A 24,939-nucleotide genomic window follows, 5' to 3' on the forward strand; every position below is an offset into this window, starting at 1 on the left:
GTTGAAGGTGTGCCTGCCCACTGCTCAGGGGTGAGAATCAGATGCTGCTTTTACTCAAAACTACCGTTTGATTCTATGAAATGAAGCAAGTAAGACATGAATTCTGATTTTGCAGAATAAATATCAAAGCAAAAATAGGAAGTTCTAACCACATGTTAAAAACTTCTCACTGTGTAAATGGTTGGCATTATATATATATATCTTGCCCGAGACTAGATGCACCTAAAGACCATAAGTAATAAACAAAAGACCATTCCAACAAATTAAAAACAATGGAACTAAAATTAGCAACTAAACTCACAAAATAAACTAGAACAAAATTCTACAACAGTACCATCTCTTTACTAACAACTGAAGATGATAAAGAACCAAGAATGACAGACTAACCAGCACAGCTACAATGTGACATATAAACCATTGAATTAAATACTGCCCTAACACTAAGCAATCTTCCTCCAGACATCTCTACACTTACAAGATTGGAAAAAAATATCTATCCATCTTTTTTTTACTTTATTTTTTAAAATCCAGGAAGAAAACAGCAATAAAATTCACATCAGTCTGCTCCCACTTGGTTTTGCTTCATGAAACTGAATTAATCATGCAACTACCTAGTGCAATGCAAATATCCATTAAATAAAATATTAAACAAGAAACAAAATTACCTTAAAAGCCAAGAAAGCAAGCATAAAAGGCAGCTAATTGTTCCTAGATTCCTACATTATAATCTTTTCAGCAAAAGAAATTGTTCTGACAAAGCAAATGAACACTGATCACAAGTTTTGCCTGCTGTTTTCAATACCAGTGAAGATTTGATCCTTAAAACATTTAGCTATGTTTTTTGTAACCTGTATGGATGCAGGCCTCAATAAGCATAAAAACTGGTACCCAAAAAAGAGCATAGAAGCTCCACAAGCGAGGAAAAAAAAGTTCTCTGAGCTTAACAGGGAAATGCTGTGGGCTGCACAGCTGCAGGCTGAGCTTTCAGGCACGTATGGGCACATCTCCTGGATCGAGGCTCCTGACTGTGCAGATGGTGCCACTTCACAAAGCAATGCATATCTTCTCCATCGCCACCTGGTACTTGCTTTTAAGGCAGATTGTAACAAGAGGGCTGAACCTCCATTGCTCTTTGTCCTCTCGCACATATCTATAAGCTGCTGCATCTGCCTGACCTGAACCTGCAACAGAGGTTATGACACTTGCAACTGAGGTGGACTAGGGGACAATGAAGATAGTCCTCATTTACTCTCCTGTTCCAAGCACCCTGTAATGTGTGTTTCAGTTCTCAGATTTTATCATTTATTAGGACTAATAAGAGACCAAAATCAGAATCAAGCTAAAGGCAGCTACAGAAAATAAAAAGATAAGTTTTTTTATCACACCAACAAAATACTTAAATCTTACACTGTAGTTTGGATTCGGCAAGATAGAAGTCTGTCTGCAGACAAAGGAAGTAACCCTGTAATTCAAAAAAGCAATGATAAGTAGGAAGGAGAGAGCCTACCTAATGAAATGATAGAATCCAAAAGTGCTTAAGTGGGGTGAGGAAAATGCATGACAAAGAAGAGATATTTTAATTTTTCCAGAATGTCTGCTTCTTATGTTGGTTGAAGAGTTTTGGAAAGGCAGTCAAAGATGAAACAGCAGAAGAGGTATTCTCACATCGCCGATTGTATCAGCTATATCCGCAACACAAGTTTGTGAAGGCAGAGAATGAATGTGACAGAAACAGACATGCCCTATAGCAGATGCAAACAAAGAATTAACAATTCAGCTTGATTAAAACACAGTTTAAAAAAGCACAAGCCCAGTGGTGGAACTCTCAGCAGAACAGTGAATGTTAAATGCTAGCAATGTTAAAATACTAAAGGACTTAAGTCTACCTTAGTAGACTACAGAACAGTAAGTATTGGTCATGTTAATTCATGTTTTGCCATTTCACTGTTAAATACAGCAAGGATTCAAAATAAAAGGCAATACAAAGAAGGAAAACTGCACAACTCAGGGCTGTTAAATAATATTGGTAAATTACAAGTGGAGAGAATTTGTCTTTCAGTCACTGGAAAAATAAGTATTAAAGCAACTGATTCTCACTAGCAGAACTACATGCTTGGAGCATTTCCTCTTTTCTTCTCACTCCTCAGCCCAATGACTAAATCCACTCAGATAACACAGGAAAAGAACCAAGTTGTATGGAGACAGAGGGTGCTCCACAACACCAAGATTTGCTTATGATAGTACAAACTTAAACAAAAATTTGACAGTTTCACATATTGTGTCAAAGGTGATGGTCAAGAGTCACCTAAACAAAACCCTTTTTCAACCAACTGAGTCCAAAACATCTGAGAGGGACTGACCTCCTCATGATCAATCTTGGGACATAGCATACACTGTCTGACAGCCCTCTGTCAATCCACCATAGTCCACACAAATGTGTAATCCTCAGCAGCTTGAAAAGGTCTCTGGCTAATTGATCTTATTTGGATATGACAAAAGGGTATATACCCTCCCACTAAAAGCTACGAACTAGTATGAGATCAAACAATTACATTTTCAAGATACTCAGTTCTAGTAAACGTCCATATGTGACTTACTGTAATTCCAACAAATGAGGTAAAAGTAGTGAGTTTTCCTTTGACTAATATTTAGTAAGTTCCACAAGCCATGCAGTAAGCTGTTGTGTTCAGCCACAGAACACTAACAAGCAACTGAGAAGAGGCATACTAATTCTCAATAATAAGACAGATGCAAGACTTATTTTAGGCAGTCACCATAATCTAAACAAACAGTTGTAGAGAAGAGCATGAGAACTGAACAGAATCTTTTCAGACAGCAAGTACTCACTGTCCAGTACTTCAGAAGTTGCTAGATGAGCTCTGCAGATGTGGTTGGATGTACAGTTACTGTTTTATTCCTTGCCCACTACACTTACTATGGAAGCAAAGGAAATCACACAAAGCAAAAAGCTACACCCATCTGTAAGGTAAGAGAAATAAAAATAAGGTGTAGGCACAACATAAGCCACTCCATATTAAAAAGACAATCTTAGACAGTCCGAACCCATTGCTAGAAAAGGGAAAACTGGACAAGATGAAATTCAAAAAAGTGACTAAACTTAAAGCCTTTAAGGAAGAAACCACTTGCAAGAGCAGGAAGAGAAAACTGCTTCAAACATAACTAAGTGATGAAGGTGCACCCAGAAAGTCATGTGGAGTCAAGAGAATAAGAAAGTGAAGTGTAGGAGTACTTCAGATGGATGTAGTGTACAATAAAAACATAGTAAGATCTAAGAGACAGCCATGGGAAACTAGGGCTTGTAACTTTGTCAAAATTGCTTTTCATCATGCAACAGTTTATTCTCCTTGTACACCTCCCTGCCCTGTGTCCGTCCATGTGTTTTTTCCAGGGAGAAAAGTTTAATGCCACTGTCCCAGTTACTTCTATAGAATGCTTAAGGACAACCCAAAGCAGTGCAGCTTTTGTAACTTTTAAAAAATAGAGGACCTGGCCTTTCTAAGCCATATTTAGAAGTTTTAACAGACTAAGCGTAAGAGCCAACAGCTAAGAACACACTTGAAGTGGATACAGAGGTGCAATATCTACAAATCTAACTTACCTGACCATTATAAATACTTTAGAGCAGTACTATGCACAAGTAACACTTGAATTCTGAAAAAAACCTACATATGAACAACATATTTCGCAAGCTGTAACTCAATATCTAAAGGAATACAAAGCCTACAGTGAGACTTAGAGTTCAGTATTCTTTTGGAGGCTCTAATTCAAAGTATTCAGTAGTGACTTACCTGCTCTTACTTAGAACTCTTCGTTTCTTAGAACTAAGAAAACTCTTTAACACTGCATAGAATTTTATTATGAGCCAAAAATGTATAAATTGTACAGACTGGTTAATATTGGTCATAAGGAGGTAGTAGAATTATTTGAAATGGGACTGATAACCTGATAAGAAAAAAAAAAATCACACAATACAAATCTGAAAACATATACCTCTAAACATGAGAGTATTCATACATGCAACACAGGGCACAGGAGACAAAGAGTGCCTCTCACACTGTCTAGAAGGCATAGGATTCCACCTGGAAACCAAACTGATGAGCTTATTTCCCTGCAGGTATTTTCCCCTCCTCACATATTCTCTTGATTTGTACATTTCACCACTCCATCTTTTTAATTCCTCTTTTATTCATGAAGGCCCTATCTAATAATTCAATTCTCCATGCTGCTTCAGCCCCCACCTGCTCATGTCTCGAAAGTATTCAGTATTTACAGTAGGGCAAGTAGTACTTACAGACAGGCTCTTTACTGCAACATTCTCAATTCTAGTACATGACTGTTGAAGTAACTTTTGTATTAATATCATACATAAAATCTCAGGGGGTAGCTATCAGTTATTACAGCTCAAACTTGGACAAATATGCTGACTATACCATTTCTGGAGTAAACTCTGTGCCTTCATTTAGAACTCTTATCAGCACAATTTTTTATTTTTTTATTTTTTTTTTTACTCACTTGGCCACAGACTGGATAACTTTAGAAGATGTATCCTTAATATTAGTGAAAAATCGCTCTGTTCCACCCCTCAGAATATCAAAGAACCCTCCATAAGTCTGGTCACATTCCGCAACGGTCAGGCCTAGAGTAGTTGAATAAAAATAATTGTACTTTATTATGGAGCCCATTTCAGGATATGACTTAAAGTATGTTGCCTATAAAGCTAGAAGGAAGTGAATGCACATACAGACTACACCTTGCTGTAAGGCTCGCAGTTCTAAAGTTCTCCTTAACTATGACCTATGCAAAAAAATAGTACTTCCAGCAGTCAGGAAGTACCAGTGATATACCTAACACATTGTTTCATTTGCTGTCTATAGTTATGAGAAAACAAAGTAGAAAATTCTGGAAGTAAGGCATATGTTTCATAGTGTCAATGCAAACATTGCCTTTCTTTAGTACCAGTTTCTAAAGTGCAGCTTATCATAAGCAGATCTACTTAATCATCTCCAGTAGATACATTTTAATGCAGGGCTTCAGAAGCAGCTGGCATAGTTAAGCTTAAGTTTTAAGCACAACATCCCAGATAGCACAACATCACAGCACAATATACCTATTAATATGATTGTATACAACAAACAGTAGGCATTCTTGCACAAAACAGATGACCAGACAGACTTTTTATTATAATTGCATTAAGATGTTGGATTCTATCCTAGAAATTGATATACACGTTACTAGTGCAATAAATGTTACCCAATTTTAACATTTCCCCTGGAAAATTAATATCCCTTGTCTCATTGACAGTTCATCATAATTAATATCAAGCAAGAAATATCAAGCTAGAAGGAAAACTGAATACAATATAGTCTTCTACACTAATTGAAGTGCTCCATATTCAGATATAATAGTTAATACGGGTGCAGAAAGAATAGTAAAAAACTACATCTAAATAAGTCTATCAACCTTATTTTCTTTACTATATTAAGTATTTTCAACTGAACATACTCTGGATTACCTATTTCTACAGACTAAGTATGTCAGCTTTGAGTTGTGTCATTTTGGAGACCTTTTTTTGATTCCATTTAGTTCTGCTAATCCAACAACTTTTCTCAGATGGAACCCCAACTCCTCCTCTTTACCACGGACATCCTACAGTGCAACCTTCTCCTGAAGTTTGGCCTGGACAATGTTTCCATAATTAGCTGGATTCAAGGCAGCACCAGCTACAGCTGTTCCTGAAAGTGCTGACTGGATACCCATTAGACTAAATGCTGCCTTTTTCCTTTGAAGCTGTCATACATGGTTCTTCTGGAAGTGAAAAACTAAATAGCTTTAGACTACTGTCACTGTCAGATGCACTTCAAAATATCATGGGGGGTTCAAGGTCTTTTTGGGCAGGAGAGAAAACAAGAGAGGTGGACCCAGGTGCTTACGGAAGAATTTCTTCCTCATATAGGTTTTTTGCAGCCTAAAATAAACACATATGAGGTCAGCAAGTTCCAAGCATTACTGAACTACTATGGTCCATAGCCAGAATATCCCTACAATTTCTTCTGCATTTCTTTATTAAGCTCTCTGTATTTAGCCAAACATTAAGCCCGTTTTAACATAAAGTGATAAGAACACACCACAAATAGCTGCTATCTTTTTATGTAATAACACATCTGATGTTAAATAGTTCCTCTTGAAAAGCAGAGGCAACTGTCGCTTTTTTTACCTCAGGCTATGTCCTGATTTCAGTACCTTCTGCCACAAGGTAACAACATTTCAATTAAAATACAGAACCCAAGGATTTTTAAAAGCTTAAATTCAAACTCCTATTAAATGTGGCTCTTTAGACAATGCACTTTCAAATATCTTTACCTCATTTAATAAAAAAAATTCAGGGTATAAAATAAGCTATTTTCACCTGTTTTTCATAACCTGAAGAGTCTTCCTCTACAGCTGTTATTTGTTTGATCATTACTGCTTCTCACAACCACACTTTAATCAAGTTTTAGTTCATTTATGTCAACACTCATACCTCTACTGGTTAATAGTGCACTTTAAATTATTTTCCATAGGAAACATAATTTTTATCTTGCACAGCAATGAACTTGAGAAATTCATACTTGCATATCAACATAAAATCAAACCTTGAAAAAAAAATACAAGGCTAGAAGCAATGATATAAATACCAAATAGCTAGAACTAGAGCAAAATATCTAAAATCCCCATATTACTTTTTTTCCCCCATGGAAGATATGCAATTGTCTTTATACTAAAATGACATCTCTTTTTGAACATACCTGCATTGTACATATTGTTGAGCTGCCCTGCAGGCTTGGAGCTCTGCGAAACAGACGTCACAGATGTCCGAGGCTGAGCATTGTTTCCATAGCCTCCATTCTGCTCCAGGAGCTGAGGAGAATAACACTCCAGATGAGAATTTTCTTGCTAATTTAGCCATCTTGCTATGCTTGGCAAATTACTGCTCCTTGGTGAGAACAAGCAAACTTAGGACAAAGCCAAAGAAAGTTAAGATACACTAATTAATGCAAATTAAGCATTAAACAGGAGAGCCTAAGTGGTTTCAAGTTAGTGTAAGAAGAGCCCTCATATACAAAACTTTTCTGCACAAGTTAATTATGATAGAACACAGCATGTCAAACAGAGTGCTAGCGTACTAAAGATTAAACCAAGAGGATGAAAAGATTTTCAAAAAGCAGTAAGAAATACTAAATTTCTTTTAAGGTCTCTGTGCTTTAAAGGGCATATTTTCAAAGATCCTATGAGTGATACTGATCAATTCAACTGAACTTCAAAATAAATCAGTGCAAAATTTTCAAAATACGAACAAACAGGGGACCTGCTCTGAAATCTTTTACTAAATGCACATACACTGCAGAGGACAGAAAGGAGGCCTAATCAATTATACTCCTTAGACATTTTACCTCTGTGATGGGGGATTTAGGATTGACATTCCTAGCTGCTGCAATCTCCTGCAGTTGGTTCACGAGTTCAGTGATTGACAATCTCTCCTCTGGGTTCACTTTCAAAGTAGAGCCTAACAAAAAGGAGATCCAGACAATGTAACAAACCCTTCAAAGCTTTTCTCCCAGCTGATAATAATTTTCAATACATTCCAGTGCAATAAGCAAACACCTGAACAGAGTAGAGAAACTACCAAATCAATATCCAAATATAATTCTCATAATAGTATTCAAAGAATACACCTTGGGATCAGTTAAAATAAAGAACATCAGAGGTAACTTTGTGTCTAATACTATTGCAGTCAGATACATTTCTGGAACAATAACTAACAGATTTCTGGAACAATAACTAACATTTCCAGTAACCTATCCGAAACCTAAAGCAAACAATTTTTTAATCAAGTCAAAGAAACCAAATCAAAACACCGGTTGTTTCAATGGACTAATTCAGATATCAGGCAAGACACTTAAAAGAAACTAAAAAAGCAACTTTCACATAAAATTTCATAATTTTTCTATAATGGATTAGAATTATTAGTAAAATAAGAAGTTGCTGCAGTTTACCTTTTTCATCTTCACATATCACTAACATTTAACTATCAGTAAAACAACTGTTAATAACAACATGTATCTACAAAGACAACGAATAAAATAACACTGTAAACTTACGAATGAGATCATGAAACACAGAGTAGCGGGTGTCATTTTGTGGGATGACATATTTCCCATTGACTATGCGAAGTTTAGCTCCATCTTCAAATGGGTGTTGCCTAAAGCACAGCAAGTACAGGATACAGCCCAGAGCCTACAGAGGTAAACAGAAATACTGCATAGGATCATGGGGACCTTTAGGCTGGAGAAGATCTTTACGATCCTCAAGTTCAAATGTTAACTCAGCACTGCCAAATCCACCACTGAACCATGTCCATCAGTACCATATCTACACGTCTTTTAAATGCCTCCATGGATGGTAACTCAACCACTCAACCACTGCACTGGGCAGCCTCTTCCAGTGCCCAATAAACCTTACAGTGAAGAAATCTTTTCTAACATCCGACCGAAACATCCCCTTTGCAACTTGAGGCATTTCCTCTTGTCCTATCACTTGTCATTTGGGAAAACTATTTCTGTCAATTTTTAAAAAATCATTTAGAAGTCATTACAAGAAATTCATTTTATGAATTTCAAAGCACACAAAAATGAGTAGTCTTGCCATACTGAACATGTTCAAGAGCAGGATTATTCTTTCAAAAAAAGTTTCACAAGTTTTATTTCATATCTCCATCCTGTGCTGCAAGATCACACATTTTATTTGTCAAGACAGAATTTATGTATGTTGTTATGCAATACAGCCAGATGTAAAAAAGCTAGATGATTATGTAAGTGTTAAGCAAATTGCTTAAATAACTCTAGGGAGACACACAACACTCTCTCTAAAACACATCTTCTGATAAAGGTCTAAGGAAAATAAGCCAAAATGACAGTCCCTTTATTCCCTACAGTCAGATGGCTATTCAACTCTTGGAACAAATAAAATTTAAGATCATTTTATGACAAGTTTATTTAAGCCTCAAAAATCACAAAACCTGGACTACTACATCCTGGGGACTTCCAAGTTCCTTCCTGTGTCCAACTTGAGATTTTTTGTAACCTGAGAAGACAACAACTAACAAAGACAGAAGTCAGTTCTGAATTCTAATCTCTGAAAAATCCAGGCATTAAGAATTAGCTAGCATAACTGAATCTGTTACTGAAGTAAATGTAAATTGATACATGTGCTTTCAAATCAATTAAGATATTAAATATGCTGGCAGAATTATAATATCATAACAGAAACATGTTCCATTTCACCTATAAAGCGCCCAATGCCTCCACGTAACTGTTGGCACAATGAGTTGAAAAATTCCTCCTCTAAGTTCCTTCTGAACCCCAGTATGTATAGTTACTTAAGCATTTGATATTGTATAGCCCTCACAAATGAAGCAATCCATTGAAGATGTTCCCTAAGAAAACAGCCCACTGCCTCTAGCCCTCTGTGTGCACCATCTCCAACTGCCCTTGGTTCTCAATTTATCCCAACAACTTCTAAGGTCTGAAAGTTATTAAAGTCTCTGAGGTGTAGGGATTTAGTTAATCCAAAATACTTTGAGGACCAGGACCAGAAATAAAGTACATATGTTAATTCTGTATATTCTGCACATTTTTGTCAGGCTGTGGAATAAGCCTCTGTAATGTGTAGCATCATACAGTCCACCCTAACTAATCCAGCAGAGCAGTACAGAAAATACCATCTACTCTTCCACAAAAAACTTGCTCACAAAGTAGATCATCATTCAGTTAGAGGAATGAAACTACTCCCTGTACAGTCCAAGACACTCTGCGCATCAGGAGAGAGCACCCACAACCACACAGGAGAGAAAAGCTCCAAGGCAACCAGCTGAATACACAGGAAACAGAGGCCACTCAGATTTGATTTTTGCTTCAATTGCTGGATAATGTTTTTCATTTCCTCTGATCTACCCATAACTTAGGATTGTAACTGTGATAAATTTTGGCTGTTTTAAACACCGTCATTCAATTTGGATAGAAGGTAACTTCAGTTACAGCACAGCAAGTCCTCAAAGCCAACATCATCCACACAGCCTCAGCACTGCTACACTTGACATGAGTCCATTCCCAAGATGTTGTCCCAAAGCTGCATAGTCCTTCTACAAAAGTTACCCAGATCCATCTAAGCACTCACATGCCAGAAGGTAAAAAAGCAGAATGACAAAGCAATCAAAAATAGCTAGGAGTAATATTTTGACCTGCTATTGGGTCCTTTACCAGCAACTAATTTAAATCTTCCTTAAGGTGATAATGGGGTTTAAAAGTTTCAGATAGTGTTTAGGGATTGAGGGGACAAGAAAGGGGTGGGATTGTTTAGAACAAATTAAATTATTCTTATTTTTCCCCTGACTAGCTTCAGGCAACAAGCAGCACACTAAAGTTCTACAGTATAGCTGCAGGATGACACAGATATTAGACTGAAGTAAAATTAAGTCAAATTAAACTAAATGAAGAGATTGTTCAGCTCACATCGAATTAAAAGCTGCAGGAGGTCTCGCATGGACCATTAAAATTTTTTAATTAGATATTGGTTAGAAGAACCCAGCTTTGAAATTTTGCTCCTTAACAAACATTTCCAAAGTCAACTCCTTTGCTTTTTCAGAAATCTTTGAGAGTGAGAGGGTATGAAAGGCCTTTCAAGCATGAAGAAAAATCACTTGACAAGGAACAGCCTGTCACTTAGTTGAATTTGAGTTTAGGAATTCACATTAATTTTGAAAACAAGTAACTAAAACATTTGGATTTAGTGTTTATTTTCTGATCTTTAGACTTAGGTGGGAAATGTACAGAAAGCAGTCAGCCAAGTCTAAGAAACTCTGGACTTATAATGACAGCTAATCACATTCCCATTGTGGAGTCAATGTGGTTGATAATAATCTTTCATCTGTGCTGCTGTTCTAAGACAGACATTACTTCCTTTGTTTTTAAGCTCACACAGTGATAAACACACAGACTCAAGAGTGTTAATCACTCTAGCTGCTTTCTTTGAAAAATTGGGTTTTTTATCCTAAGCACAAAATACAAATCATTTATGCTTCCAGAGACAGGACCATATTCTACTGCCAAATACTTTTATATTTTTATTGAACCCAAAGCATAAAGGAAAAAATACAGAACAGTACGTTCCAACTCAGGAATGGTAAATGAAACAGATCTTCCCAAAACAGGAGACCACCACGTTAACACTAACATATACAGAGTTATTTTAAACAAAAAATAAACTGCAATTACCCTTTTGAGTAAAGCTTTTATTAAACACATTTCTAGTTTTGTTTTTGACTGGACATTAATAAGACAAACCTAGATGGGCAACAAGGTTTGGAAGGAACTTAGGAATAAAAAGAGGATGCATCATCTTTGGAAGGAGGGTCAGGTAGTCTCCCCAAGTATTTTAGGGGGTTGCTAGAGCATGTAGAAAAAAAAGTTAGGGAGGCAAAAGTTCAGTTTGAAATTAATTTGGCATCTTCTACAAAGGACAATAAAAAATGTTTTTATAAATATATTAATGGCAAAAGGAAGGGTAGGACCAACCTTTGTTCTCTACTGGATGAGGGAGGGAACTCAGTAACTGCAGATGAGGAGAAGGTGGAAGTGCTTAACACCCTCTTTGCTTCAATCTTTACTGGGAAGATGGCTTGTCCTCAGGACAACTGTCCTCCTGGGTTGGCAGATGGTGTCAGGGAAGCCGTTATCCAGGAGGAGACCATGAGAGAACCGCAGAATGGTCCCCGTTACCCCGGAGGAGACCGTGAGAGAACTGCTGAGCCACTGATATTCATAAATCTATGGGCCCAGATGGGCCATCCCAGGGTGAGGAGGCAGCTGGCAGATGAGCTTGTGAAGCCTCTCTCCATCATTTACCATCAGTCCTGGCTCACTGGGGAGGTTCCAGATGGCTGGAAGCTGGCCAGTGTGACACCCAGTCACAAAGAAGGTGGGAAGGAGGATCCTGATAACTATAGACCAGTCAGCCTGACCTCAATATCCAGCAAGGTAATGGAACAGTTTATACTGAGTGTCATCACACAGCCCTTACAGGATGGCCAGGATATCAGACCCAGCCCACATGGAGGGGGTAGGTCATGTTTGACCAACCTGGTCTCCTTTTATGACCAGGTGACTTGCCTGGTAGATTCAGGAAAGGCTGTGGATGTTGTACCTGGACTTCAGCAAGGCCTTTGACACTGTCTCCCAGAGCACACTCCTGGGAAAGCTGGCAGCCCAGGGCTTGGACTGCCAACCCACTCCTTGCTGGGATAGGAAATGGCTGGATGGCCAGGACCAGAGAGTTCTGGTGAATGGTGCTGCATCCAGCTGGGGCCAGTCACCAGGGGTGTCCCTCAGGGGTCTGTGCTGGGGCCAGTTCTGTTCAATATTTTTACTGATGAAATGGATGAGGGTGTTGAGTCTTTCATTAGCAAATTTGCAGATGACGCTAAGCTGGGAGTGTGTGTGGATTTGTTGGAAAGTAGGGCTCTGCAGAGAGACCTGGAACAGCTGGATGGATGGGCAGAGTCCAATAAGATGGAGTTTAATAAGTCCAAGTGCCAAGTCCTGCATTTTGGCCACAATAACCCCCTGCAGCGTTATAGGCTGGGGATGGTGTGGCTGGACAGTGCCCAGACAGAAAGGGACCCGGGGGTGCTGGTCCACAGCCGGCTGAACATGAGCCAGCAGTGTGCCCTGTGGGCAAGAAGGCCAAGGGCATCCTGGCCTGTGTCAGGAATAGTGTGGCCAGCAGGAGCAGGGAGGTGATTCTTCCCCTGTACTCGGCACTGGTGAGGCCACACCTTGAGTGCTGTGTCCAGCTCTGGGCCCTCAGTTTGGGAAGGACCTTGAGACATTTGAGCATGTCCAGAGGAGGCAACGAGGCTGGTGAGGGGCTTGGAACACAAGGCCTACAAGGAATGGCTGAGGGAGCTGGGGTTATTTCATCTGGAGAAAAGGAGATTCAGAGATGACATTACAACTTCTCTACAACTCCCTGAAAGGTGGCTGTAGCCAGGTGGGGGTTGGTCTCTCTCCAGGCAGCACCTGACAGAATCAGAGGACACAGTCTCAAGGACCAAGGGAAATATAGGTTGGATATCAGGAAAAAGTTTTTTATGGAAAGAGTGACAAAGTGCAGAAATTGTCTGCCTAGGGAGGTGGTAGAGTCACGATCCCTGGATGTGTTTAAAAAAAGACTGGATGTGGCACTCGGTGCCAAGGTTTAGTTGAGGTGTTAGGGCATGGGTTAGTTTTGATGGTCTTGAAGGTCTCTTCCAGCCTAATGATTCTGTGATTCTGTAATCCTGGCTCGGGCTGACAGTATTTAATGCACGTGAAGAGACCAAACAGTCAAAAAATGTGTTTTATTTGTGTTTCTTCACATGCCACAAGGACATCACCAACAGCTGTAGAAACTGAACAAGAGTTTCCACAATATCTTGCAACTAATTTAATAAACTGAATGAAGCTCCAAGATTCCATAAATTTTTTTTTAAAGCACCAGCATTACATTTTCTCAATTTGTCTTTTGATACATTGCTGATACAGGTAAGAACTGAACAGCTTGACATCTGCCTCTGCAAACTGAGTTGTTAAGCGCTGCACTACTGGGGAGTACCTCAGTACTGCAATATTATGCAGCTGGAAAAGGTACAGCTGAGGATTTAATATTTACCTTTAATTCTCATAACAGATTTTTTAGTGAATGTGAACAGCTTATCATCCATTCTGCACAAAGCATGAATGAGATCTGCATTGTTCTCATTCTTGATATGTGTCAGTATTTTAGCTACATTCCATACCTGGAACATAACCATTTTGAACTCAGCCGTAGGCTGTCCCAGGATTATATGCATGGCAGGGCACAAAAGGCAATTTGAATCTAAGGACTCTAAGTATTCCGGATTTATGGTGGCAAGCTCCAACTAGGCAACAGTTCTACCAAATCTTAGAGAGTTCAGCATTGTCTCTCAAACAGAAGTCAAGTTTGATCTGGGAAAAATCCTTGCACTGTACATCTCATTCATTTAACATTTAGATACAGAATCCATGCTAAAGTTTATTTTGATCTAAGACATCTAATCAATAAACTAACACAAAGCCTGCAAAATCAGTTTCACTATGACATGAGCAACTATGATGAAGCAAGAAAAAAGACTCCTTACCCAAATGTCCTGCTTTTCACCAATTGGGAAATTTGAATACAAGTCTATCATTTCTGGTGTCCTGTACATTGGTGTTGTATTCCTTGTGATCTGGAGAAGACAGAATTTATTGAAACAATCTTGAACAATGAGCTTTAACAGCATTCAACCAAGGAAACATCTCTCCATGTAGAATGGATAGTACACTCATTTTTAAAATAATTTCAGAAACACTTGTCATGGAAAAAGCCATCAATTGAATCCCGCAATAGTCACAACAGCTTTGACATAAGGTCACAAGAAGAGTAGGACTCAAATAACATTGCGATCATCAAGAGTCCTTCCAAACAGCAAAGCACATAAAGTGACTGTTCTACATGAGGCAAAAATGGACAGGAACACTAATGCCAAAAATCAACAATAAGTCAATTAGTGAATTCACACTCCAGTGCATCTTTCTCACTTTCTCAGCACACTTAATGACAGTGCAGACACATCCAAAGAGAAACTCAGGTCATAAGAATATCTGGGAAGACCTTTTCTACCATCTTTTTACACAGACTATATAAGACAGTGGTATGACATCATCATTTCATCAGTGCAATGCTTTCCAAGAATACCAAATTGCAAAACAGGGGCTTGTGACATCAGAAGTTGTACACATGAACTTAAGTGCATTTCTCCCTCTGATGTACTACACCAGATTTACTAGCATTACTCTCAACTCTAAACTAACAACAAGTGCACTTCGCAAAAGCACACTGCATGCTAGATTTGGTTACTGTAGTCCAAGGCACTGCAATACTGCCCATTCCTATTCTGCTGAGCAGACTTGCCTCTCATTTACAGATCATTCAACTGAGTAAAAACAGATCAGAAGATGGACATCAGTGTGGCACAACCAATTTCTTGTCCAGTGCAATTAGAAGAAGCCCTAGAAACCATTTTAATTTTCACAGCAGCTTGTAGAATGGACACTGACCATGCTGAAGTGTTTCCACATGTAGCTACAGAACACAAGCTATGACTGTAACTGCAGAGGGCTTTTCAACTCTAGCAAAACAAATACAAAACCAAAACTTATTTATAAATAACACTCTAACTGAAAAAATCTTCAGTTGTCTTAGATGTCTCATGAATTAATACTAGATTAATAGTAACAGTTAAATTATTCCACTATTGATATTAGAATTAAATCACATTAAAATAGTCTCACCTCTTCTTCAACCACTGCTCTCTTCTGTGCAGACCAGTTGTAGTCAGGATAGTAAGCTATAGTTGTAGCACTACCGAAGTCACAAAGTTTAATTGTCCCCTGATTACTAATAAGCAAATTTTCCACCTTCAAAAAGATGTAGAGAAACAGATTAAAATACACGTCTTTTTTGCCCTAACACACATGCTTTTATACATATCATCTTACTTGTGCATACATATGAAAACTAATCACTTCAGCCAAAAGAATTGTTTACAGGAAAACAAAGATTTCAGACATTACTGTAGTTTTATATGGTAGCAATATAGTCAAGTTTAGAAAGGAAGCACCAAGCACACCACGAACAGGAAACATTCCAGAGACCAAAAAATAAACCTCAGGGGAAAAAAACCAAGTAATTTCATTAGAGCCTAAGAAAATGCCATTTTTTCAGATGAGAACTTGTAGAAGCAGTGTCTTAGAATCCAAATGTTTTCAGGCATAAAACCGAACACTGTTAGCTCAGCTGCAGTAGGATGAAAGTTAGGACTGCTATAGGCAAAAACAAGGAGGTACTAGTAGAGAAGGAGGCTGCTAGGAGACACCCATAAATAAGCAGCTGTGACCCTGTGCAGAGACAGAAAACAGCTATTTGAGAAACATGTGCTCGCTGGATAGCTCATCATCCATTATCCCTGCCTTTTTCTTCCTCATAAATTAGAACTATTGGGAAGATGTACTTGGAGTCATAATCACAACAGGACTGAAAATAAAATTTGTACCTCTGTATAAAATTACAAAAAGGTGTCAAAGTTAATTGGCTCAAAATTCTGACTTAACAGTTTTCTATGCTGCTGACCTTAGCTTAGACTGCTAAAAAGGGTAGCACAGTTAAATGATCCCTACTTGGCTCTTGGCTGTAGTAAGGCCTCTGCCTCTTGCAGCACAACAATCATTTAATCTTGTTTTGCATCCTCTGCAACATAAGACCAACATAAACCAAATTCCTGTCTTTTCCCATGTTTTAGCTCTGTCAGGAAGACACATTCCTTGAGAATAAACAAAATGGTTCTGAATTACAGCATTAGCTCAATGTCTATGCAGCTGGCTATGAAAGAAATTGTGTATTTATTTGTAAATAGGTTTTTTATTTTTTTTTCAGAAGAGAGATGCACCTTTTCTACAAAAGCTAGGGGCTGGCATATAGAAATTTCAGTGAAGAATGGTAAACATGTCTTTGACACAACCTAAAAGCCTGTTCAATGGTGCCAAGCAAAAAAAACCAGAAAAGTGCTGTCACCAAAGCTAGGTTTATATTTATGAGCTATACTAATAGCTAACATCAAAGCTTTCATCAAGAGTGTTGAAAATAATTAACACACTTACTTCTAGAAGTGGTCTTATTTTCCTTTCCCTAAGGTAATTGAGTATACATGAACAAATTTTCCTATTTTTATATTAAATGAAATCACATCAGGCTGGATAGACATGTGTGAAATTTAGACACTATTCCAAGAATAAGAATCTCCTCTAACTTATTTTTTTATGCTAAGGAAAACTCAAATATATTCATAGCACAGCAGAATCTCACTGATGATGAGGGTTTCTTCATCAAAAGCATATTGGACAGGTAAAGGTGAACCCCTGTCTTCAAAATACAAAATTCAAACCCAGGTAACCTTTCAAACCTCCAAAGCTCCTAAAGGTAGAACACTTTCTACAGCATAAGCCTACAGATTCCAGGTAAAGGCTAATTAATTTAAAAAAACAAACAAACAAACAAGCAAAAAAAACCCTAATAAACAAAACCTAACCTGAATTATGCTTACCAAATTTTACAATTCAAATTAAAAACAAGCACTGAAGTACAATGCAAGTTACCAGTTCTAAAACTTACATGTTACTACACATTCTCAATGGCAATGTAATCCTTCACAAATAATTCAACATTCTTCTCCTTCAAAGCTTTACCCATTCTTTACCCATTTACTTACCCCAGAACTGCACTTCACTAGTTGTAACTGAATATTTTATCAAAAACAAAATACTTAGGCTAACTCAATCAGCAAAACATGATACACACGACTTTTCTGCCAGCTTGTTTCAGATAAGACTACAAGCAGTTTCTAAACAGCAAGCACAAGGAGAAGAAGTTGTTTGAAGAGATGTAAGTATTTCAGTGATGACCTTCACAGTCAACGCTTACAGCAAGGCAATAGATCTAAGCACTATGCTCAAGAATCATTTTTAACATTGATCCATCCCAACAGGCTCCTCTGCTGTTCAGAAGTTCAGCCTTTATTTAAATAGTGTAACATACCTTTAAGTCTCTATGAATAATAGGAGGCTTCTGCTTATGCATATGCTGCACTGCTCTGCAGGTCTGATAAAAGATCTTCAAAACTGTGTCACAAGAGATAGGTCCTTTGGATTCTACTTTCTTTAAGAATTCCACCAGCTGTCCTGCAGGAAGTGAGAGAAATTCTCATAAGCACACAGAGAACACTGCAAATTCTGAAAGCTTGACACAAATAGACCCTTCTCAAGAAAGGCTTACAATCTTGAGTTGTATTAAATAGATTTTCTGAAAATGGCAAGTCCACACTGACTGCAATGACAAAAGAAAGAGTGCTCTAAGGAACTACTCCTACACTCTTTCCTTCTCTGACTAGTCTCAAACACAAAAAACTTAATCATTACCTCATATTTAAGACAAGATTAAACTGTAGTCTAAAAAAACCATGATCTTTATCCTAGAAAAGATAAGTTTGAACTCTAGCTCCACTGAACCATGCTATCTTCTACAATCATTCCAAGCTTTTAAGTTAACGAGCAACCTGCACAAAACAGCTGCCAGAAGAAGTGTGCACTAGTGGGAAAAGAAATAAAGTTTACCTTTACACAGCTCTGTAAGCAGAAGAAACTCTCCCTGCCCCGTGTCTGATTCTTCTTTTCCTATAGATGCTGCAGAGCAAAACTGGACAATGTTGGGATGACCTGAAAGTTTTTTCTGGAGATAACACATTCAAGGAAGATGACTCCCAAGTTCATTGATACTATTGCACCCAGTAGTTCATTTGAAATATTAGATTAAAACCACAGAAAGCATAGTAGCTGCACTCAATACCCTAAGTAACACAGGGAAATACATGCCTCAGCTGTAAGAAATCTGAGAAAGGAATCTAAGGTAATGTAATAAAAAGATAAAAAAAATTTAAATCCTTATGATTATGGCTTAGAAGAAACTGGACTCAGTAACAAGGCTTGTTCTTTTTGTCTTTTGACAACGACTGCCTAGCAGGAGTAGCAGGGACATCTTCTGATTATCAGCTGCTTCTCTAGATGGGTGATCAAGAAAGGGCAATTGTATCCTCACCTATTTTTCCCAAAGAAGTGTTAAGTATGCCATGCTTCAATTTTAAGTAATTAAGTTCAAAACAATTAGAGGTCTAAAAGGGCAAGGAACTCCCACCATTAGTAAAAATTTCTCATGCTAAAACCTTTATCATGTTTCACTCTCAGTTCAAAAAGTTGAGGTATCATTTTTGAGCTATGTAAAGGGGAGTGCAGTATAAGTGATCCCAGCTCCTGCCAGTGGAAGTTATGCTGCATTATGCCTGTCTGTGCATACACTGAGACTCGTGCCTGTGAAACAAACGCAATTTACAGGATTCATTCACCAAGTCCAAAGAGAGAAAAGCAAAGACTTTCTAAGTAGAACAAAGCTATTAAAAAGGGTAAGTTGGATCCACACAATTCACATTAATCTGATCTTACGCATCTCTGCACAACCCTCTATTCAAAGCTGCAGGAATTAATTGCATTTCACAGTCTTATCTCAGAAAGTTAGCAACAAGTAACCCTTCATCATGTTGTACACCTGTTGTACACTACAAACCATGTTAGTGACCCTAAGCTGTGAAAAACATCCAAAAAACATTGAGCTCTTTACTCTTGGCAAGATAATGCCAGAGTAGATAGAAAATTTATGGTGCTATGGTACTCTGTCCTGGAAGTGTACTTCTCATAAGTGGTGTTTAGGCTAAGATTTTGCCAAACATATCAGCAATCATAAAAAGATATGTTTGGGTAGCTTAAATTGGTTCAGTGGGTCTGCCTGCTAATTCAAAATGAGGCTGAATACTCAGAAGGGAACACATCAGCATACCACAGCTGAGTAGCTGACTCTTGAAACAAACTGAGGGTCCAAGACAAGCCAGGCCAGGGAGAAAATATTGAATTAACTAAAATCAAGGATTTAAAGAGATTACATTATACCCTACTATCTGACATCACTGAAAATAAAGAGGACAGCAAGGACACTGAGAAACATCTGCTTGTTTCCGATGCACGTAGTCTCTGAAATGTCTTCCTTAAAAACTAACGCTACTTCTTAGAGCCAGATGTATCCAAAGCAGAAATTATTAAACATTGAGAGTAAAAGCAAAGAGCAATAAATTCAGTCCATGTGAGGGAATTCTATTTAAAATCTAAATATCATGTGAATTTAAAAGGTCTCTTGACGACATTCACAGACTGCAAGAAAGCCCAAGTAACAATTTCACTTCTTGCTATAAGTACATGGCAAATTCTACACTAGCTACAGAAGTTATTTGCACACACTGTATTACTGCAATTTTTGAAGAACTGAACTTTCTGTGTGATTTATGATACCAGATTCATGACAAACCATGAACCCAGATCTGCAGAATGTCAGTCCTCCTAGGCAGTGTATGAAGAAAAACAATCTGTACAGCAATCTTTTGTGACCCAGAAATCTCAGGCAGTTAAATATGTTACAGAAAAGGATACCATAAAACAAACTTCCTGAATGATGGCTTTGTTCTTCTCCTCTTCATTAGACAACAATCGCTAAAAAAACCAAAATAATTGAGAAGATATAGTTACTGAAACTTACAGAATAACAATGCATAAATTTTTTTTTTCACAGAATATGAAGGATAAACTATAGTCAAAAACCTAAGGAACTGTAATGGGGCAGTAAACAAAACTGGCTTATTGTACGTTTTGACATTCTGTCATAAATAATACCCAGTTTTCCAGTTACCTGGACTATTCAGGTTTAGTGATAATTAAGCAGCTGTAACTTTTGACACACTTTAAAGTAACTGTTCTGATAGTTCTGATATATAAAGCACTAAAGTCTCCTGGCTGCAGCTTTGTGGCCTAACAAGGAAAGATTCACCTTCTGTCTGAAATATTCAGCAACAACCTTCAACTCATTCTAGACTAACTCCTCCAGATTACGTAGCCAGGCTTTTTCAATGGTACTTGTATAATCAGTAGCAAAATTAAGCATTACTGTTTCCCGTATTACCTGGATTTGCAGTCAACATTTGACTACAAGCAGCCTAAGCCTTCTCTACAAAAGTACCAGTTTTACAGAACAGAGGAAGTATAGTAATGGTTCACCTTTCACCTGTTACTTTTTAATGGGGCTACTTCTAGAGGACCTTTTGAACTACATATAGTATACGGCTTTGGTCACATATTTTCTTACTGTAGGATGTGGAATGAAATGGAAAAAGACAAAGTTATTACTGGTGGTATAATGCCAACTTACCTCTCCCACCCCTCCTACAAATACCCTGCTTACACCTGATTACTAGAAGTCTCTAGAAACCAAGAATGCAGAGAAGTGTGCCTAAGAAGTACCAGGCCACATGTTTAAACAATGAGTCAAAGTGCAGAGCATTATTTTTAATACTAAGGAAATTTACTCTTAAAGTAAGAAGATAGGCTAAATCTGTTTCTGATGAGTGAAAAAGATTCCTGTACTCCACTTCAGGTAACTATGAAATATTCTTTTTACCTGTGCATCAAAATGTTTTGGACTGCATTATGACTTTCTACACCAAATAAAAAAATAAAGACCAGCAGCACCTAAAAGACCAATTCCCCTGTTTGTCACCTAAGTATGAAGTGTAGGGTTCTAACTGGAATAACCATTCTATATAGTGGGCTACAAACACCACTAATAGACTGCATTTTTCCAAGTTACTTGCTCAGTGGCATACATCAAGGACTAACTGTCATGCTAAAACATCAAGCTGAAAGACAGACCTTACAAACCTATAGTGAAGTAAATTAATATTACCTTCAAAGCATAATCTTTGCCACTTCCAAGATCTTGAGCTTCATAGACAAAAGCAAAACCCCCTACAAGAAGAAGGCGCAATACATCAGTTTTAATTTCAATATTCAGGTACACCATTCTTGTTAGTATAAGATAATCAATACATGAATTTAGATACCTTTCTAAATGTACCAAGCACACATTTTTCAGCATCTGGTCAAGACAGCTGATATTCAGCAAGAGTTCAGATATTCTATTCCTTTCTTGTACATATGCAAAGAGCACACTGACTTGGTTATTTTCCTGTATTTTGTTAAGTCTGCCTAAGCAGATTTCTTATTAAGCCATTTTTTTTAAAGGTTCTCATAAAACCAAAATGCAGTACAGCAAATATTACCTGATAAATTCAATAAAATGTTTTGGTATTACACCGCTAACACTTTGTGTAAAAAACAATAACTAAGGAAGATAACTGCTAAACACACACCTCCTGTTTTTAAGATAACTGTCATGTCAGAAAGCATTTTCAAGCACTGAAGCACACATAACAATAATGGTAATATTGTTACTAAATTGTAACGTGTTATTTCATAAAATATTTCCCTTCCAACTCCTTTTGTCAAGCTATTTTCTCAAACACTTCCCTTTGCTCAAGAGCACTGTGCAAACCTCATTGAGATAGCAGAAGTTTGAGAGTAAATAACTAGCTTAAAATACGCATTTCTACTTCAGTGATTGCACCTTATTATCAAGTACTGAAATGCAAAACAATGGAGTTCATTAAACTTTCCAGATCTTGAGAGAAAAGCCAATGGTATCATGCCTGGTTAATTCCTACTTCATTGCACCTGCCTCACAGAGAATCCAACTGCTGTGGCCTACAAGCTCACCTTTTACCACTATGTCCCTCTCCAAAACATCAGCTTCAAGTAAGTTTCCCATTCTGTCATTTTCACTCTTTCACCTGAACACATTTCAGCTCCATACAACTCAGATCATTACATGTAGTGTTTGGTTTACTACTACTGCAGCACTATAGCAGAAATCATGTTTAATTCCATGGATTTTCTGGGATACCAAAGGAGTTAGAGCATGTTGTAAAGGTACTTGTAACTTTTTTTTTTTAAGCCATCTGCTGTTATTGAAAACAATTCTTAAACAAAAAGTAAAACTAGTCCTACTGTGTCATTCTTAAAAGCAGTTTCATTTACAGTTTGATGCTGCTCCCTTGAAAATGTTTTATTAAAAGTATTAAAGCAGTTTTAATATTTGCTTTATTTATTAGCAAGCACTCTAAACTTATCCTTTAATATACCCTCAGTAGGGACAAGTTTACTGGCAAAACTTCTCCTCTGCCATAACAGTTTACTCCAAGCCCCCCAAACAATATATTCTGCAAACATTCAGAAAAAATAATTTAAAAAGCACTTTCAACAAACACCCATACAGCAGATTTAACTGAGGCAAATGGTAAAATGGAAGTTAAGCGAAGAACAACTTCTAGGGGTGTCTAAAGAATCTATTGTGGTGTTTTCACTCATTTTTTTAAGCTCATGTAAATGCTTGTATGTGTTTTTAAGACAGTTTTCTGAGGATTTCTGTATGAGCAAGATCATCTTAGTATTCCCCCATACTGATCACTAGTGTAGAGATATGTACACACCCATCCCAGTTATTGCCCAGTGAGACAGGTTTTGCATTGCAGACGCATTCCAGAGCCCCACTCTCAGAAGACAGCCCAAGCCCTCCAAGGTCGTCTCAGGTAGTATTTTCATGTTCAGAAATTACAGCAGAAGAAAACTGGGTTTATTTCTTTTCCATAGACACAAGCTCTCACACATCAAGGCTCACTACAGAGCACCACACCATCTCATGAAAATCAGGAACTAACTCTACCTCATTTGCTTTATTAGCAAGCACTCTAAACTTATCCTTGCACCACTACAGGCCTCAGGCAGTGCTCCTGTCAGTACTTCATCACTCTCTTACAGAGATTTGAAGACACTTGCTTTTCCAACCAAGAGATTTGGATTCTCCCTCGAGTCAAACCTAGGGATCACATAATACTGAATAACTTCACTGTATTTACACAGCAAGTTGGATTTTAAACTGCTCTTTTTTATCATATCCCTGTTTTACACATCTTCACAAATTATTTTTTCAGCTAAGCAGCTTCAGTAAAATGACAGCTAGAGAAGCATCAAAATAGAGACATCAAGCACATCATAACAGTCCTTGCTACTGTAATTCACTCACTGTTAACTAGTCACGAGAAAGTGAGGGTGTAGCTTCCTGCTTGTAACTATTTGATATGACTTGCCTACTCCCCTCCCAAATACTGACCAAATTTGTTTCCATATCAACTTTCAGTGGTTTATGTTTCAACCATAGCTTGGTTGAAACAGTATAATTCTAGCCTGGAATGTAAGTTACAATGCATTTTAACTGAAAGCTTTTCTATCAGAGTATCAAAAAAGAAAAGATGCTCTGTTAATTGTTGCCAATCATTGATTCACAAGGTTTTGGTTTTTTTTTTTTGAAGTCCAGTCATGTATTTCTGTCCACTGCAAGTCCTAGTAACATGCTGAAATTGCCTCAAAAATGAAGGATGGCCCAAACTTAAAGATCTATACATTTTCCCACACCCTTGAGAAGCAGAGACGTAGAATGTCTTCAAACTTTGAGCTCCCCTGCAAGCAGGACTTGCTACAGCCAAGAAACAACAGCTTTACAAAATAGAACTGTTCTGCACCATGTTGAAAACATTGTCTATGTTTACAGTAAAGAGAATGGAAGCTGGACAGCTGCTAGGTCAGGTGGTTTAGTTGTTCTTTAGGAATCATCTTTTTTTCCCCTATCTGTCAGCAAATAAAACTAACAATGTTCATAGAAACTTGGCATTAAGCATTCAGTAGGCCTCTGCTCCTAGAGGTTTACAAAATAAATCCACCCAAAAACCTGGACTTAATTAGGTTATCATTATCCTATGAATTCAGTAGCTGCAGAAACCATAGAATTGTTCCTATAAGTTTGGCAAACTGTAATACTGTTTGTTCACACTCAAAATACTGAAGAAGCCCTGAAGTAAAGAAAAAAAAAGTTGCTTTAATTGCAGAAGTTTCACCTTGACAGAAAACAGCTTGTAACAAGTCACTGACGTATGTGGATTCAAGTTATGACATCTATTTTTAAACTCAAAAAAAAATATTAATGTCTGCACCCATTTAAATCTGTAGCCGATTGCTATCTTTCTGACTAAGGAATTATTTTTTCATTATTTCAAAAGCTTTAGATTTAGATCAAGCAGATTGAATAATGCATTCTTTTTGTCATCATGTTCCTCTTCTCGTGTGCTTTTTTGTCAATTTTTGTTACTCAAAGGAAGCATAAGATTTCAGTACATGTGAAGAATGG

The 24,939-nt window shown here is 37.6% G+C and overlaps 1 protein-coding gene across 4 annotated transcripts in view; it reads right to left on the minus strand.

Annotated features, from left to right (window-relative positions):
• Positions 1–24,939, minus strand: part of GAK (cyclin G associated kinase) — a 67,630-nt gene that overhangs the window by 39,537 nt on the left and 3,154 nt on the right. For 3 of the 4 annotated variants that reach the window (XR_011678852.1, XM_071424635.1, XM_071424636.1), the window contains exons 2-11: positions 21,547–21,608; positions 20,241–20,300; positions 18,324–18,438; positions 17,749–17,891; positions 15,450–15,575; positions 14,255–14,344; positions 8,160–8,295; positions 7,452–7,564; positions 6,807–6,918; positions 4,534–4,657 (exon numbers count right to left, since the gene is read on the minus strand). Coding sequence is in view for 3 of the 4 variants with exons in the window: in XM_071424635.1 (XP_071280736.1) it covers positions 4,534–4,657; positions 6,807–6,918; positions 7,452–7,564; positions 8,160–8,295; positions 14,255–14,344; positions 15,450–15,575; positions 17,749–17,891; positions 18,324–18,438; positions 20,241–20,300; positions 21,547–21,608 (1,081 nt within the window). In the remaining variant the exon portion in view is untranslated. Of the gene's footprint in view, positions 1–4,533; positions 4,658–6,806; positions 6,919–7,451; positions 7,565–8,159; positions 8,296–14,254; positions 14,345–15,215; positions 15,252–15,449; positions 15,576–17,748; positions 17,892–18,323; positions 18,439–20,240; positions 20,301–21,546; positions 21,609–24,939 lie in introns of those variants that run through there. The other variant, XM_071424637.1, reaches the window with a different exon arrangement.

This window comes from Agelaius tricolor, unplaced genomic scaffold, assembly GCF_023055355.1.
Source record: "Agelaius tricolor isolate 1412-34295 unplaced genomic scaffold, bAgeTri1.0.p SCAF_4, whole genome shotgun sequence".
Classification (NCBI taxonomy): Eukaryota; Metazoa; Chordata; class Aves; order Passeriformes; family Icteridae; genus Agelaius; species Agelaius tricolor.